The sequence below is a fragment of the Triticum aestivum genome, chromosome 7A (assembly GCF_018294505.1).
Source record: "Triticum aestivum cultivar Chinese Spring chromosome 7A, IWGSC CS RefSeq v2.1, whole genome shotgun sequence".
NCBI lineage: Eukaryota > Viridiplantae > Streptophyta > Magnoliopsida > Poales > Poaceae > Triticum > Triticum aestivum.
The window spans coordinates 511005438-511024666 of record NC_057812.1 but is presented as its reverse complement, the minus strand read 5'-3'; the positions used below and the strand labels follow the sequence as shown (position 1 = coordinate 511024666).

The 19229-nt window shown below is 48.2% G+C and overlaps 1 protein-coding gene across 1 annotated transcript in view; it reads left to right on the top strand.

The window, feature by feature from the left end:
* Positions 1 to 5890: 5890 nt before the first annotated feature.
* The window catches only part of LOC123154246 (peroxidase 4-like), an 18895-nt gene continuing 5556 nt past the window's right edge, over positions 5891 to 19229 (top strand). Inside the window, exons 1-6 of the mRNA XM_044573021.1 lie at positions 5891 to 6215; positions 6459 to 6570; positions 6816 to 6911; positions 7108 to 7178; positions 7234 to 7308; positions 8486 to 8620. Coding sequence (XP_044428956.1) covers positions 5994 to 6215; positions 6459 to 6570; positions 6816 to 6911; positions 7108 to 7178; positions 7234 to 7308; positions 8486 to 8620 — 711 coding nt within the window. The 5' untranslated portion in view covers positions 5891 to 5993. The remainder of the gene's footprint in view (positions 6216 to 6458; positions 6571 to 6815; positions 6912 to 7107; positions 7179 to 7233; positions 7309 to 8485; positions 8621 to 19229) is intronic.

Sequence of the window (19229 nt, the reverse complement as noted above, 5' to 3'; positions counted from 1 at the left end):
TTATCCATGCTATAATTGTAGTGACCGGAAAGTGAAATGCATGTATGGATACATAGACAACAACATGTCCCTAGTGAGCCTCTACCAGACTAGCACGTTGATCAAAGATGGCTATGGTTTCCTAGCCATAGACATGAGTTGTCATTTGATAACGAGAACACATCATTAGGGGAATGATGTGATGGACAAGACCCAAACTATGAACGTAGCATATGATTGTGTCAAGTTTATTTCTATCATTTTCTACATGTCAAGTATATGTTCCTATGACCATGAGATCATGCAACTCACTGACACCGGAGGAGTACCTTGTGTGTACCAAATGTCACATCGTAACCGTGTGACTATAAAGGTGCTCTACAGGTATCTCCGAGGGTATCTGCTGAGTTGGCATGGATCAAGACTGGTATTTGTCACTCTGTGTGGCGAAGAGGTATCTCAGGGCCCACTCGGTAATACATCATCACAATGAGCTTGCAAGCAATGTGACTAATGGGTTAGCCACGAGATCTTGTATTATGGAACGAGTAAAGAGACTTGCCTGTAACAAGATTGAACTAGGTATGGTGATACCGACGATCTAATCTCGGGCAAGTAACATACCAATAGACAAAGGGAACTGCATACGGGATTATCTGAATCCTTGACATCGAGGTTCGACCGATAAATATCTTCATATAATATGTAGGAACCAATATGGACATCCAGAACCCGCTATTGTTTATTGGCCGTAGAGGTGTCTCGTTCAAGTCTGCATAGTTCTCGAACCTGCAGGGTCTACACACTTAACGTTTGGTGACGTTATAAGTATAGTTGAGTTGTTATGGTGGTAACCGAAGGTTGCTCGGAGTCCCGGATGAGATTCCAGACATGACGAGGAAGTACGGAATGGTCCGGAGGTGAAGATTGATATATAGGATGAAGGGTATTGGAGTCCGGAAGTGTTCTGAGGGTACCGAGTTATGACCAGGAGAACCGAAAAGGGTTTCGGGGACCCCGGCAATAGTTGGGGGGCTCATGGGCCAAGGGGAGGGAGCACACAGCCGACTAAGGGGTTGTGCGCCCCCCTCACCCTTCCCCCAATCACCAGAGGAGGTGGGGTGCCCCCCAAGGGCTACCTCCACGTGGCTTGGGGGGCAAGCTACCCTAGGGTTTCCCTAGCACCGGTACACGTCGGTGCTATACAAACGGTTTTTAACCCCTTTCCGCAATGGCATTTGGAACCGTTGCCAAGTGAGTGTGGGCGATAGGGGGGTCCTTCCCACACGACCCAGAAACCGTCGAGGATAGGCCCTCCTGGCACATAGGCCGGGGCAAAATGAGCTCGTGTGCGATCGGGCGAGGCATCGAAACCCAATCGTTTCCATTCATATGTACATCCCACCCGGTGAATCCTAGAAAAACATTTCTGTTCATATGTATATCACACACATTCAATCCAAGGAATACGTTTCCGTTCTTATGTATATCCCACACAGTCAATCCAGAGAAAACGTTTTCGTTCGTATGTACATCCCACATAGTTTTATGTATAGGCTCGTGTGTGAAAGGTGTAACTATCACACACACACACACACTGCCTTGGTTAACCATTTGCTTTTATCAACTACATAACACACAATTTGATGAAGAAAACTGTGTGGCATTGGGCTATCAATCACAAGTGCTTTTACTGCTAGAACCGTTTGCAAAGTTCGATGACCCATTTAGCAGGTTTATTAGTTTACAATTAATAATTCTAGTATTACGCAAATTCACATTTCATATCGAACAGCTGTTTGCCAATTTCATATCACGCACATAAAATATATTTTAACATCATAGTACGATAGCTACCTGAAAACAACACAGTACAACATATAGCTAGTTCAACTTCATAAGAATAATATTAGAACAATATATGCATTTCCCTAATCGAGATCATCTGGGAACGTATTATCCACCTCTGCTTTCAGTTCAGTAAGAACATGTTTTGCAGTGTCAAATTGGGAAAGTGTCTCCTCCTTTGCCAACACCATCTTAGCAAAGTCTGATTTAAAAAATCTGAGCTCATTCTCCGCCTTCCTCTTTTTATCCCGCATTTTCAAATATTCTTCAGCGTTGACAACACTTTCTCTAAGCCTACCTCTGTTCTGTTCCTCATACATGCTTCAGAGCTTTGCTAGGCACATCTTCAAAGACTATGGCCACTGATACGTCTCCAACGTATCTACTTTTCCAAACACTTTTGCCCTTGTTTTGGACTCTAACTTGCATGATTTGAATGGAAGTAACCCGGACTGACGCTGTTTTCAGCAGAATTACCATGATGTTATTTATGTGCAGGAGCAAACATTCTCGGAATGACCCGAAACTTCACGGAGCCACTTTTCAGAAAATAAGAAATATACCTGCCAAAGATGAAGGCCAGGGGGCCCACCGTCTCTCCACGGGGGTGGGGGGCGCGCCCCCTACCTCATGGGCCCCCTGTTGCCTCTCCGACTCCAACTCCATATATTGTGTTTCGGGGAGAAAAAAATCGAGAGAGAAGAAATCATCGCGTTTTACGATACGGAGCCGCCGCCAAGCCCTAAAACCTCTCGGGAGGGCTGATCTGGAGTCTGTTCAGGGCTCCAGAGAGGGGAATCCGTCGCCATTGTCATCATCAACCATCCTTGATCACCAATTTCATGATGCTCACCGCCGTGCGTGAGTAATTCCATCGTAGGCTTGCTGGACGGTGATGGGTTGGATGGGATCTATCATGTAATCGAGTTAGTTTTGTTAGGGTTTGATCCCTAGTGTCCACTATGTTCTGAGATTGATGTTGCTATGCCTTTGCTATGCTTAATGCTTGTCATTAGGGCCCGAGTGCCATGATTTTAGGTCTGAACCTATTATGTTTTCATCAATATATGAGTGTTCTTGATTCTATCTTGCAAGTCTATAGTCACCTATTATGTGTTATGATCCGTTAACCCTGAAGTGAAAATAATCGGGATACTTACCGGTGATGACCGTAGTTTGAGGAGTTCATGTATTCACTATGTGTTAATGCTTTGTGCCGGTTCTCTATTAAAAGGAGGCCTTAATATCCCTTAGTTTCCGTAAGGACCCCGCTGCCACGGGAGGGTAGGACAAAAGATGTTATGCAAGTTCTTTTCCATAAGCACGTATGACTATATTCGGAATACATGCCTACATTACATTGACGAACTGGAGCTAGTTCTGTGTCACCCTAGGTTATGACTATTACATGATGAACCGCATCCGGCATAATTCTCCATCACCGATCCATTGCCTACGAGCTTTCCATATATTGTTCTTCGCTTATTTACTTTTCCGTTGCTATTGCTATCATCACTACGAAATACCAAAAACATTGCTTTTACTACCGTTACCTTTTGCTACCGTTACCACTACTATCATATTACTATGCTACTAAACACTTTGCTGCATATATTAAGTTTCTAGGTGTGGTTGAATTGACAACTCAGCTGCTAATACTTGAGAGTATTCTTTGGCTCCCCTTGTGTCGAATCAATACATTTGGGTTGAATACTCTACCCTCGAAAACTGTTGCAATCCCCTATACTTGTGGGTTATCAGCCACTCTTGATCAACCCACTCCAAGTAAGAACACTTTCATTCATCCTATAATATTTAAAACTAGATCAGTAACAATTGTAGAGGAAATGGGTTTATAGCAACATAGAAAATCAACAATACTTATTTTGAAAAACTGAAGAAATGGGTTAATTATGACATGGATCAGAATTAACTTATCAGGAGAAAAATCATCTGATCTCACTTATTACTGATCTTGAAAATTACAATATCTATTATCAAACTCCTCCACATTATGGTCAATACGTACCACTAGTGCACGTGTTGAACTACGGTAAGATCCATGGAGATGTCATGGTATGATTTTTTTACTATTACGACATCCGTGCATCTTTTTTATAAATTCTTCTAAAACACAACTACATTGCTAACTACGAAGTCATTACTATGTTTTCCAACAGAAAATCCCAAAGGATTGTGTACCTCATCTGATGTTTCGGATAGGTCGCCTTGATGTTTTGAACTTATGGCCAGGTCATCCTAGGAATCAGTCCTATCCATACCAGATTTCTAAAATCGATGAAGACATGACAATCATAGATTGGAAAAAATGTATGGTCAATCATAGGGAGCTACTTGGAAGCAACATTGTGCAAAGGGCAAGAATTGGAGACGAGATAATCTCCATTCTCCATAATGGAGAGTCAGGGCCTATCTTATTTTATACTATTTTACCTTAGAGAGGGTATTTAGGTCCTAGCTAATACTCGTGATCATGTGCTAAGAACAACTAAGTAGGATTGGTTAGATGACTATGATGATGATGAGTATGACTTGTTATTATGATATCGAGTAGAAGTTGTATGATCGATGATGATGAATATGAATTGTTATTATGATACCAATGATGAGTTATTTATTATTATGATCGATAATGCATGATGCTAAGTTGTTATATGAGCATGATGATTTATTATATATATCAGTAGGTAAAATGAATATGGATTAGATTCAAATGGAGGCAACATGTGGTGCACATCGAAAGTACTACTAATCCAAACTAGATCAAGTTTGGATTAGTAGTACTTTCGACATGCACCACATGTTGCCTCCACTTGAATTTACTCCACATTCATTCACCCATTGTTATATATAATAACTAATCATGGTCATAAAATCATATGATGAAAGTACTGTATATAAAACCACAACGAAAATAAGCTGTATTTCTAAAAATACAGGAAAAGTTAGCGGCATCGCTTTTCAAAAAAAACGCTACTGCTACTTACTATTAGCAGTAGCGTTTTTTGGGGGGAAACGGTACTGCTACCAGTTAACTGTAGGGCCTTAGTGATAAGGCTTGTACAAGCGCTACAACTAGCTATAAAATAAGCGATAGCACTAGGGTTTTCCCTAGTAGTGAAGTGTGCTGCCATCGGTGAGGGAGTGTGGCTTTTATAGCGGCGAGTGGGCGGCGAGCGGGCAACAGCAGTGTGGACGCGTGACGGGATGGGGCGGGACGCATGATGGTGGCGGGTCTTCACTGCGCCGCCCATGAATCAATGGAAGGCTGACCGGCGACAGCCTTCGCATTGATTCCCGCGGGAAACCGAGGCGATGAGGACGACGTAGATTCTTGGCGTCGCAGTCGCTGACTCGGCGGATCCATCAGACTTTCGCGTTAAAAACGTTTCCCCGGGCACCCCCGCAACGCGTCGGTTTCGACCTGGGTCCGCCGGCGTCAATTCCGGTCCTAACCGGCAAAAATTGGGCTTCTGGGCACACGAGTGGACCGATTTTGCTCTAAAGCATGTGCTTAGAGGGTGTTTTCTCAGACCATGCAAAAGTCGACCGCTCATCTTTTGAATTAGGCAAACAGTCCAAGTGGACAACATGCATGTTTGCGATTCAACAGTTTGTCATTGCCCATTCTCTAACACCATTTGATTCCAGCCAATTAATGATTCCAGAGAATTGCACCATCCAAGCAAGCAACCATGTCGACGCGTGCAATTCAAGCACGAGGCTGCATCATTAGTTTTGTACGTGTATTAGTTAGCCTGTCAATTCCCTGCGCTTTTGTTTTCTCTTCTGTCAGTCATGACCTCGTCAATCACCCTGAATGGAAGCACGAGGCTGCGGCTTGTGAGTGGTGCTGAATTACAGAGCGTTCGCACATGACACACGGGCGTAAAAGCCTGCATGCAGCTTGTACATGCACCGAAAATCCTAGACACACGGGCAGTTTACTTAGCATTGTACATGCACGGGGAGAAGGCAGCACTAATCGAACTCTATATAAGCACATGCATCCATTCATGTTCCCCACACTCGTGCACTGCAAGCAAGCTAAGCATCGCATTCTCTCCTTGCCTGCTTGATTCTTCTCATCACCACACACCGGACCCTGCTTGATTCTTCTCATCACCACACACCAGACCATAGGCATGGCGTCCTCCAGCGTCCCTTCTTGGCTTGCACTTGCGCTGCTCCTCTTGGTTGCTCTCGCTGCCACCGCCAATGGCGACGAGCTCTCCCCGGGTTACTACGAGAAGACGTGCCCCAACGTGCATCGCGTTGTGCGGTCAGTGATGGCGAGCAGCGTCGCCGCCCAGCCGAGGATGGCGCCCGCCGTCCTCCGCCTCTTCTTCCACGACTGCTTCATCAACGTATATCACCTCTATTCTTTATACGGATTTGCTAAAACTCATTCAGCTGAGAATCAAATTGGTCTCATTCACTTTTTTGGCCGTCTGATTGAGCTGCGCCACGATTCGTGTTTTCCTCCTGTAGAGAGCTTCGTAACGACGGGAGGCACAGCCCATCTATTGTCCCGCTCGTGGCCTGTTTTTTTTTTGTCGCGTGCTTGTTTTTCTTTTTTTGCTGACAAAGCCCACTTGTGTTGGATATAGGAAGCCCGTGTCTTATCACCCCTTTTTTCATTTCTCTTTGTGTCTTCTTGGTGGCGGCTGAGACTCGGGAAGAGCCTGCTGCGGGAGATCGGTGGTGGCGGCATTTTTCGAAGTAAGAATCCGGCCGTTCTGTTGGTCCTCCAATCTTTTTGTTGGCGTCGATGAAATCTTTTTTGTGTTTTGTTTAGGGATTTTTGTTGTTCTTGCAACCGACCCAGTCCGAGCGTAATCGCAATACAACACACCCAAGCGCAACTGCAGGACATATAATGTGACCGCAACCGGAGGCCGAGACGGGAGGAGTTGTCGGCGCCGATGAAATCGCATTCCTTTTTTTTGTTACGTATTTTTTTGCAGCTGCAACCATCCCACCCCGAGCACAATTGCAACTCAACACACCCAAGCGCAACTATAAGCCATATAATGTGACCGCAACCGGGCATCGGGGCGGAGGTTTGTGGGCGTCGATGAAATCGGTTCCATTTTTTGGTAGATTTTTTTTGTTGTAGTTGCAACCGCCCTACACGAGCACAACTGTAACTCAGCAACCATAGGACATATAAGGCGAATGCAACCGGGGTCGGGGCGAAGGGCTTTTGTCGCCGCCGATGAAATCGGTTCCATTTTTTTTAGTTTTTTTTTCTTTTAGTTGCAACCGCCCTAAGCAGAGCGCAATCACAACTTAGCACACCCAAGTGCAACCAGACGTCGGGGTGGAGGGTTTGTCGGCGCCAATGAAATTAGTTCCATTTTTTTGTTAGTTTTTTTGTTGTAGTTGCAAGCGCCCATCCCGAGCACAATCGCATCTACCAAGCCCAACCGCAAGACATATATAAGGCGACCGCAACTGGTGGGTCGGGGGAGGGCCAGTGGGCCCCGCATGCCCTAGTTGCAACTCGCCCATCGACTTGCAATTGGGGTGTCTACTCGGTGCCACTTACAACTTGACCGTTGTGTGTTCACAATTACTTTCCTTGTAAATACAAGCAATTTTTTGGTTTCACCAACAAAATACAAGGACCAGTGGGCCCCGCATGCCCTAGTTGCAACTCGCCCATCGACTTGCAATTGGGGTGTCTACTCGGTGCCACTTACAACTCGACCTTGGACTTGCAACTGGTATGATTTTTTGTCTTTTCTTTTATTGCCATAATTGCCCCAGTTGCAAGTCCATCATCGATTCGCAACTGTAGGGCCCACACGGCACTTGCAACTCGACCATTGACTCGCAACTCGGGGGTGGGGGGGTGTTTACTCGATGCCACTTGCCACTCGACCTTGGACTTGCAACTGGTCTATTTTTTGTCTTTCTTTTTTGCCATAATTGCCCCAATTGCAAGTCCACCATCAACTCATAGCCGCAAGGCCCCAAATGCTCCACTTCACAACTCGACCATCGGGTTGTTGTTGTTGTTGTTGTTGTTGTTTGTTTGTTCTTTCTTGTTCACAATTACTTTCCTTGTAAATACAAGCAATTTTTTGGTTTCACCGAAGAAATACAAGGACCGGTGGGCCCCGCATGCCCTAGTTGCAACTCGACCATCAACTTGCAATTGGGGTGTCTACTCGGTGCCACTTACAACTCGACCTTGGACTCGCAACTGGTATGATTTTTTGTCTTCTCTTTTACTGCCATATTGCCTCAGTTGCAAGTCCATCATCGATTCGCAACTGTAGGGCCCACACAACACTTGCAACTCGACCATCGACTCGCAACTCAGGGGGGGTGTACTCGATGCCACTTGCAACTCGACCTTGGACTCACAACTAGTCTTTTTTTGTCTTTCTTTTTTGCCATAATTGCCCCAATTGCAAGTCCACCATCAACTCGCAGCTGCAAGGCCCCAAATGCCCCAGCTGCAACTCGACCATCGACTCGCAACTCAAGGGGGGGGGTGTTTACTCAATGCCACTTTGCAACTCGACCTTGGACTTGCAACTGGTCTGTTTTTGTTGTGTGTTGTTGTTGTTACTGTTGTTGTTTGTTGTTTTTGTTTGTTCATAATTACTTTCCTTGTAAATACAAGCAACTTTTTGGTTTTACCGATGAAATACAAGGAACCGTGGGCCCCGCATGCCCCAGTTGCGACTCGACCATCGACTTCCAACTGGGGGGTGTTTACTCGGTGCCACTTTGCAACTCGACCATGAACTCGCAAGTGGTATGTTTTGTTGTCTTTCTTTTTTGCCATAATTGCCCCAGTTGCAAGTCTACCATCGACTCGCAACTGTGAGGGACCGAATGCCCCTGTTGGAACTCGACCCCCGACCCGCTACTTCGGGGGGGGAGGGGGTGTTTACTTGATGCCACTTGCAGCTAGACCATCGACTCACAACTGGTCAATTTTTTGTCTTCTTGTTTGCCATGGTTGCCCTAATTGCAACTCTAGCATCGACTCGCAACTGCGAGGGCCTGAATGCCCCAGTTGCAACTCGACCATCGACTCGCAACTCGGGGCGGTGTTTACTCGATGCCACTTGCAACTCGACCTTGGACTCGCAACTGGTCTATTTGTTATCATAATTGCCCCAGTTGCAAGTCCACCATCGACTCGCAACTATGACGGACCGAATGCCCTAGTTGCAACTCGACCCCAGACCCACAACTCGGGGGGGGGGTGTTTACTTGGTGCCACTTGCAACTAGACCATCGACTCGCAACTAGTTTGTTTTTTTTTCTTTTTTTCCATGATTGCCCCAATTGCAAGTCCACCATCGACTCGCAACTGCGAGGGGCCTGAATGTGTAACGCCTGGATAATCTTGCTACAGTAATCCCACGCTAATCATGCCATGTCATCCCGATTACTGTTGCTAAACGTCCGTTAGTTCAAACCGCGTCAAATTCAAATTTAAAATTAATGTCGGCAATAAAAGTTTTCAAAAATTGAAACAAAAATGTTCGGTGGTTGCCAAATATTACAAAGGTAATTATGGTGCAGCAAACACATTTTTATAAAATGTATAAATAATTTAAAATGTTTAAAAACAGAAATGCAAATAGATAAAAACAAAACAGAAAAAAAGAGAAACCCCCCTGGGCCGTGGCCCAACTGGGCCAACCCAACCGGCCCAGCCGGCCACCCCACCAGGCCGGCCCAACCACTCCCTCTCCCCATAACTCCCCACTCCCCCTGTAACCCTAACCGCCCACTCCCCAATCGCCCCCCACTCGCTTCCCCCCTCCTCCCCGATCCAGATCGGATCGAGGGAATGCCCCCCCTCCCCGACGTCGTGCCCTTCGCCGCCGAACACCGTCGCCTCCCCGTCTCCTTCCCACGCCGGACCGCCTTCCTCACCGGCCTGCTTCCCTCTACGCCGTCGTCCCCATCACCCCCTCGACCCCCGCTGCCCGGACCCCTACGCACCCCGATGAGGCCCTCGGCCTCCTTTCCTCCCGCAACCGCGCGCACCCCACGCCTCACGCCCCGGTCGCGCTCCGTCGCCCCCGCGCAAGTCCTGGACGCCCCCGTCCCCTAACCGTCTCCCTCACCGCCTACGCTTGCCGTGCCTGGACCGGCGCCCCGTTCGCCCCTGCCGTCCCGGCGAACCACCGCACTCACCGCGGCCCCCACACTGGCCATTGCCCCGCGCGCCTCTGCCCTCGCGCCGCCCTGCGCCCGGCGCCCAGCACCCGCAGCCGCCCGCGGCCTCGCCCCCCTGCCGGCGCCCGCGTACCTGGTCGCCTGCGTGCGCGCCAGGCCGAGCCCCCTCCACCCCGCGACCACCCCTGCCCGCTCGCGCCGTGGCCGTCGCCCCCGCGGCTGTGTCTGGTGCCCGCGCCCCTGGATTCCCGCAGTCGCCGCGGCCCGACCTCGCCCCACGCCCCTCCCTGCCTCGCCGCCGGCGGCCGGGCTGGCCCCGTCGCGCCGCTGGTCTCGCCCGAGGCCAGCGCCCGGGATGGCCCCTGTCGGGCGCCCCTGCGCCCGTTACCAGTAGCGCCCGTTCCGGTTTGGCCCCCTGGGGCCTATGACAGATGGGCCCCATGCCCAGAATGTTTTAATAAAAAAAGAATTAAAAATAATAATAATAAAAATAAATAAATAAATAAATAAATATTAAATTAATTAATTAATTAATTAAAGAATTAATTAAATTAAATTAATTAATTTTGATTAGGTTAACCTAATTACTAGTTAACTTAATTAACCCCTGATTAGCCTAATCAGTCAATGACATGCGGGACCCACACATAGTTGACCTAGTCAACTGCACAGTTGACTGCTAACATCACTCTGATGTCATGCCTATGTCATCACACACTGTTTTGGATAATGTTGGAATTAAATATATAATTAAAATCAGAAAATGATTTAAATCTTTAGAAAATCATATCTTTTAATCCGTAATTCGGATGAAAATACTTTGTACATGAAAGTTGCTCAGAACGACGAGACGAATTCGAATATGCAGCCCATTCATCCGCCACGCATCCCTAGCATAGCAAACACGCAACTTTCCCCCTCCGGCTCCTCTGTCCGAAAACGTGAAACACCGGGAATACTTTCCCGAATGTTTTCCGCCTCCACCGGTACCACCTCGTACCGCATTAGGGCACACCTAGCATCACGCTTTGTCATGTCATGCATCGTCATGCATTTGTTTGCATTATATTTATTGTTTCTTCCCCCTCTTCTCTCGCTAGACATCGAGACCGACGCCGCTGCTACCCAGTACGACTACGGTGTTGACAACCCCTCTCTCTTGCCAGAGCAACCAGGCAAGCCCCCCCTTGATCACCAGATATCGCCTACTCTTCTTTCTACTGCTTGCATTAGAGTAGTGCAGCATGTTACTGCTTTTCGTTAATCCTATTCTGATGCATAGCCTATCATAGTTGTTACAACTGTTGATACCTTAACTACAATCCTAAATGCTTAGTATAGGATGCTAGTGTTCCATCAGTGGCCCTACACTCTTGTCCGTCTGCTATGCTATACTACTGGGCCGTGATCACCTCGGGAGGTGATCACGGGCATATACTAAATACTTTACACTGTTACCTTACCGGTGATACTGTTTGGAGATGGGGGCTGAAGGGGCAGGTGGCTCCATCTCGGTAGAGGTGGGCCTAGGGTTCCCGACGGCCCCCGACTGTTACTTTGTGGCAGAGCAACAGGGCAGGTTGAGACCACCTAGGAGAGAGGTGGGCCTGGCCCTGGTCGATGTTCGCGGATACTTAACACGTTTAACGAGATCTTGGTATTTGATCTGAGTCTGGCTACTGGCCTATACGCACTAACCATCTACGCAGGGACAGTTATGGGCACTCGATGTCGTGGTATCAGCCGAAGCACTTCGTGACGCCAGTGACTGAGCAGCGTGCGCCGGGTTGGACCATGTAACGAGACTTCCTTTGTAATGGAGGTTGCTAGGTCTGCTCTCCGGCCGCGTACGCAACGTGCAGATGTGCTATGGGCGATGGGCCCAGACCCCTGTGCGCTTAGGATTAGACCGGCGTGCTGGCCTCTCTATTGTGCCTAGGTGGGGTTGCGACGTGTTGATCTTCCGCGGCCAGGCATGACCCAGAAACGTATGTCCGGCCAAATGGCATCGAGCGTGTTGGGTTATGTGGTGCACCCCTGCAGGGAAGTTAATCTATTCGAATAGCCGTGATCTTCGGTAACAGGACGACTTGGAGTTGTACCTTGACCTTATGACAACTAGAACCGGATACTTAATAAAACACACCCTTCCAAGTGCCAGATACAACCGGTGATCGCTCTCTCACAGGGCGACGAGGGGAGGATCATCGGTTAGGATTATGCTATGCGATGCTACTTGGAGGACTTCAGTCTACTCTCTTCTACATGCTGCAAGACGGAGGCTGCCAGAAGCGTAGTCTTCGAAAGGACTAGCTATCCCCCTCTTATTCCGGCTTTCTGCAGTTCAGTCCACATATAATAGCCTTATTCCATTTGATACCAATGCACATATGTAGTATAGCTCCTTGCTTGCGAGTACTTTGGATGAGTACTCACGGTTGCTTTCTCCCTCTTTTCCCCCTATCCTTCTACCTGGTTGTCGCAACCAGATGTTGGAGCCCAGGAGCCAGACGCCACCTTCGACGACGACTCCTACTACACCGGAGGTGCCTACTACTACGTGCTGCCCGCTGACGACGACCAGGAGTAGTTTAGGAGGATCCCAGGCAGGAGGCCTGCGCCTCTTTCGATCTGTATCCCAGTTTGTGCTAGCCTTCTTAAGGCAAACTTGTTTAACTTATGTCTGTACTCAGATATTGTTGCTTCCGCTGACTCGTCTATGATCGAGCTCTTGTATTCGAGCCCTCGAGGCCCCTGGCTTGTAATATGATGCTTGTATGACTTATTTTATTTGTAGAGTTGTGTTGTGATATCTTCCCGTGAGTCCCTGATCTTGATCGTACACGTTTGCGTGTATGATTAGTGTACGATTCAAATCGGGGGCGTCACAAGTTGGTATCAGAGCCGACTGCCTGTAGGAATCCCCCTTCCACACTCCTTGGCCGAAGTTGAGTCTAGACATTACAAAATCTTTTACTAACATGGCTGTGTGCCTTACGGGCCCACATCGCCATCTGGGTGGTATTAGGCTCTTTTACTCCTCGATCCTTACTCTGGGACACTGAACTCTCTCCTACTCGGGTTAAACAATTTTACTAACTCTAACACTAGGATCTCGTGACCACGTTCACCCCAAAGTTGGATAAGCCCTAGTTATTCTTTAGAGTAGTATTTGAACATTATCCACATTGTCATTTGACTCCTGTGAAAACATCTTTGTTTTCAGATGGAACCCACGAGGCAGGTCGTGCACCACACGACGGCCATTGGTGCCTCAGGATCACCTGCTGTGTTGGTTGAGATGATGACCTATCTGGGTTATCGCTGGCACCCTGAGTACACCGTCTATGAGGAGTATCAGGACTTCAACCAGGAGCAGTACCGTGCCATCGTTCACCTCTACTCTCGAGAGTATGACTCCACTACCGTGCTGCACACTGCTCATGGTGTTGGAGTGACCATCGACATGGCGGTCCACGATGCTGCTTATGCTGCTCTGACACTTCTTCGCGGAGAGTATCAGGAGTTGGACACCTCCCCCTTCAGGCACATTGCTATCGCATCTGATGTTGGTGCGGTGGGATACTACACTGCTGCCTACTCCACCGTCACCCGAGAGCCCTTCTACCATCAAAACCTGGTTCTGCATGCTGATGGGCTGGATAGAGCTAACCGAGCTCTTCGCCACGAGTTGTACACCACCCGTCAGCACCTGTATCGTGCTCTGACGCTGTTGCACCCCTCTGTCCGATCTGGTGATCTGTCGCGTTCTGCGGTCTACCCTGCCAGGACCGTGATGCCTCAGGGCATCGGCTGGCCAGATGTGGGAGGCTACTCTCCTGCACTTGGTCCTCTCCTGCCACCTGCGCATCGGGTTCCGCACCAGAGTATCCGCGGACCCCAGGCTGCTCGCGTGGAGGTCTTCCCTTCGCGACACTACCAGCTGTCAGGCTACACCTACCTCCACAGTTCCACCTGGGACTGATGAGGGCTTGCTTATTAGTGTTAGATGCATTCGTCGCGAGCCTGCGTGCCGCCTATGATGTCTTAGCCTGTGTACCGAACTCTGTGTAACGAACTCTATGCATGATCTCTTTTGTAAGATATGCCGACTACTATGTAGTATCTATCGTGCTGCTTTCGTTGTGCATGTTTCATCATGAATGATTCTCGTCTTTGCAAATTTCTCAATGCTGAACTACCCCTGTTATATATTAGCAGGATGGTTAGACCAGGTGGTCGTGGTCGATGGTGGCAACGCCCCACCACCGCCTGAGTACATGACTGGTATGATCCAACAGCTTGAGATGAATCGCCAGTTCATGGAGAATATGATGGCTCAGTTTCCCTCGCCCCAATATGAACCAGCAGCCAACCCCAGTAACTCTGCAGGATTTCATGCGCCTGAACCCAACTGTGTACCGCAGCTCAACTCAGCCTCTGGATGCTGATGACTGGCTCCGTGACATCACCTATGAGATGGAGTCTGCTGATGTAGCCCCTGCCAGCTATGTCACCTTTGCTTCCTTCTTCCTGAAGGGACCCGCGGCTCAATGGTGGGACAGCCACAGGCGTACTCTGCCAGCTAGAACAATCATCACCTGGCCAGACTTCTAAGCTGCCTTCCGAGCTCGCTTCATTCCTCAGGGAGTTATGGACCGGAAGAAGCGTGAGTTCCGCAACCTCACCCAAGGCAACAAGACTGTTGAAGCTTATCAGCGGGAGTTTCTTGACTTGTCCCGCTATGCTGAAGAAGACATTGCAACTGATGCACGCAGACAGGAGAATTTCCATGATGGCCTTCAAGCTGACATCAAGCTCGCACTTCTAGTGCATGACTTTGCTGATTTCGCCACTCTGGTGAACAAAGCCATCAATGTCGAAACTGGTCTGCAGGAATACTAGAGCTCTCACAGGCGCAACCGTGACACGGGCTCATCTTCGGGCCTGTCTTCGCAGAAGCGCAAGATATGGATTCCCAACAGCATGTACCAGCCGAATGCACCTGCCCCAAGGCAGACCTATGCTGCACCTCGTCTGCCTGCTCCTCCAACTAGGCAGCCAAGACTTCCAGCTCCACCACTACAAGCTCCTGTTCCCACTCCTAATAATGGTCTGTGCTACAAGTGTGGTCAACCAGGTCACCTTGCCAGGAACTGCTATCAGAATCAGAATTAGAATCAACTGTCCCTTCCCGCAACTGGCCGTGGAAGCAACCAGCCCCGCAACAACAGTGCCAAGTCTTATGGTCGTGTTCATGCCAACCACGTTGATCTCAACGAAGCTCAAGACCAGCCTGCTACTGTGATGGGTACACTCCTCATAAATTCAGTACCAGCATCCGTTTTATTCGATTCAGGAGCATCGCATTCATTCATGTCAGAAGATTTTGCATACAAGCATGACGTTAAATGTGAGGAGATGAACACTTCGGTATTGGTAAAAAACCCCGTGGGACAATGTCAAACCTCACTGGTTGGCATCGATGTCCCCGTGGAAATTGAAGGGCTGGAATTCTATGCCTCTCCCATTATCCTGAAGTCGTCTAACATCGACCTCATTCTGGGAATGGATTGGTTGAAAGCACATACTGCTTCTATAGTTTGCGCCACTAAGGTCGTCCATCTGCTACACCCTTCTGACGAAATAATAGCTTACCAAGCTCATCTAGTTCAGAACACCGAGGCACGACTTTATGTCTTGAATGCGTTGAACGCTGCGCCACTCGAGGGCATTGAAAACATTCCCGTCGTTCATGAATTCCAAGACGTTTTCCCAGAAGAACTTCCAGGGATTCCCCCTGCTAGAGCTGTCGAGTTCATCATCGACTTGAAACCCAACACCACCCCTATAGCTAAACGACCCTATAAGATGCCGCCGCATGAACTCATTGAGCTTAAGGAGGAAATCGACAAATCTCTTGTCAAAGGTTTCATTCGCCCAAGTTGCTCTCCTTGGGGAGCACCTTGTCTTTTTGTTAGGAAGAAGGATGGGACAAACCGATTGGTCCAAGACTACCGTCCTATAAACCAAGCTACCATTCAGAATAAATACCCTCTTCCTCGGATCAATGATCTTTATGATCAGCTGGCTGGCTCATCAGTGTTCTCCAAACTCGACTTGAGGTTGGGTTACCATTAGATCCGTGTTTGTGAGGAGGACATCCCCAAAACCGCCTTCGTGACTCGGTATGGATCATACGAGTACACCGTCATGTCATTCGGCTTAACGAATGCTCCCGCCACCTTCTCTCGTCTGATGAACTATATATTCATGGATTACCTCAACAAGTTCGTTGTGGTTTATCTGGACGATATCCTTGTATTTTCCAAGAACGAGGAAGAACATGCTGGACATCTTCGTCTGGTGCTAGAAAAGCTTCGAGATCACCAACTGTATGCTAAGTATTCCAAGTGTGAATTCTGGCTCCCCGAAGTAACCTATCTTGGGCACATCATCTCCAAGGATGGTATTGCCGTCAACCCTGAACGAGTTCAGGCTATTCTCGATTGGACTCCTCCGAAGAATGTCAAGCAAGTCCGAAGTTTTCTCGGTCTCGCTAGCTATTGCCGTCGATTCGTCGAGAACTTCTCCAAGATTGCCAGGCCTCTGACTAATCTGTTGCATAAGGGTGTCAAGTTCGAATGGACAGACAAGTGTCAGGAAAGTTTCCAGGCGCTCAAAGACAAGTCAACTTCTGCCCCCGTGCTTGCACCACCTGATACTAAGAAGGACTTCGTCATTTACTGCGATGCTTCCCGTCAAGGATTAGGTTGTGTCCTAATGCAAGAGCGCAGAGTGATTGCTTATGCCTCTCGTCAACTGCGCCCTCACGAAGAAAACTACCCAGTTCACGAGCTCGAGCTTGCTGCCGTCATTCATTCACTGAAGCAGTGGCAACACTACCTTCTCGGTAATCGTTGCGAGATCTTCACAGATCACCGAAGTCTGAAGTATCTGTTTACTCAGCCAGATCTGAACCTCCGTGAGCAGAGATGGATGGAGACTGTTGCAGACTTTGACGTGGGTATATCTTATACCCCCGGCAAGGCTAATGTAATGGCTGATGCCTTGAGCCGCAAGTCTTACTGCAACCACCTCCAGGTTCATAAAGTTCAGCCCTCGCTTGTCGAAGAATTTAAAAAGCTGAACCTCCATATTGTTCCTCCTGGAGCACTCGCTCCCCCTCCCCCGGAATTCCACAAGATGAATCTTCTTGTTATTACTAAGGGTTCTCTAAATACCCTGACTGTCGTACCAGATCTCGTAGCTGGTATAAAGACTATTCAAGGTTATGACTCTGAAGTCCATAAGATTAAACGCCATCTAGCAAAAGGTAAGCCCTCATTCTTCACTATCGCCGATGATGGCGCCTTGTATTTCAAAGGCCGCCTAGTGGTACCATGTTCGAAGAAAAACCTGGGTAAGACTAAAAGGGTTATGAAAGAAGCCCATGATACGCCTCTGTCCATCCATCCTGGTAGTACAAAGATGTACCAGGATATTCGTCAAAGATTCTGGTGGTCTAATATGAAGCAGGACATTGCTCGTTATGTTGCTGAGTGTGACGTTTGTCGCCGAATCAAAGTAGAGCATCAAAGGCCTGCTGGAACTCTGCAACCTATCTCTATTCCTGAATGGAAATGGGACCATGTTGAAATGGACTTCGTCACTGGATTTCCCAAATCGCAGAAAGGTAATGATGCTATTCTTGTCATCATTGACCGGCTTTCAAAAGTTGCACATTTTCTGGCGGCCAAAGAGACAATCACTGCTAGTCAGCTTGCTACTCTCTACATGGCCAGAATTGTTTCACTTCACGGTATTCCATTGGTTATCAGTTCAGACCGTGGCAGCTTATTAACTTCAAGATTCTGGGCAAGTTTCCAAGAAGCTATGGGGACTCATCTGTCGTTCAGTACCGCGTTTCATCCTCAGTCGCAAGGACAGGTTGAACGTGTCAACCAAGTTCTCGAAGACATGCTTCGAGCCTGTGTAATCTCATTCGGCAAGAAATGGGAGGAATCTCTTCCATATGCCGAGTTCTCTTATAATAATAGCTATAAAGCTAGTCTGAAGATGTCCCCCTTCGAAGTGCTATATGGACGAAAGTGTCGAACCCCTCTAAACTGGTCAGAAACTGGGGAACGTCCACTCTTCGGTCCGGATATTATCCAACAGGCCGAAGAACAAGTTCGCATTATTCGCGAGAATCTCAAGACTGCTCAGTCACGTCAGAAAAGTCAGTATGACCGTCATCACCAAGACATGGTCTACCAACCTGGCGAAAAGGCTTATCTTCGAGTTACACCAATGAAGGGTGCACACCGCTTCGGGATCAAAGGAAAGCTAGCTCCCTGCTATATTGGCCCCTTCACTATTCTCGAAAGGCGTGGAAAGGTGGCATATCAACTGGAGCTTCCACCGAACCTTTCTTAGGTTCACGATGTGTTCCACGTGTCACAACTCCGACGCTGCTTCAAGGACCCAATCCGAGCAGTGGATCATGAAGTGCTTGAATTGCAACAAGACCTCTCCTATAAAGAGCATCCAGTCCGCATTCTTGACCAAGCTGAACGCCACACACGTCAGAAGGCGATCAAGTTCCTCAAGGTCCAGTGGTCGAATCACTCTGAAGACGAAGCCACCTGGGAACGCGAGGATCGTCTTCGTGATGAATACCCCGCACTGTTTCCTTCTACCTCCTAAATCTCGGGACGAGATTTCTTGTAGTGGAGGAGATTTGTAACGCCCGGATAATCTTGCTACAGTAATCCCGCGCTAATCATGCCAAGTCATCCCGATTACTGTTGCTAAACGTCCGTTAGTTCAAACCGCGTCAAATTCAAATTTAAAATTAATGTCGGCAATAAAAGTTTTCAAAAATTGAAACAAAAATGTTCGGTGGTTGCCAAATATTACAAAGGTAATTATGGTGCAGCAAACACATTTTTATAAAATGTCTAAATAATTTAAAATGTTTAAAAACAGAAATGTAAATAGATAAAAACAAAACAGAAAAAAAGAGAAACCCCCCCTGGGCCGTGGCCCAACTGGGCCAACCCAACCAGCCCAGCCGGCCACCCCACCAGGCCGGCCCAACCACTCCCTCTCCCCATAACGCCCCACTCCCCCTGTAACCCTAACCGCCCACTCCCCAATCGCCCCCCACTCGCTTCCCCCCTCCTCCCCGATCCAGATCGGATCGAGGGAACGCCCCCCCTCCC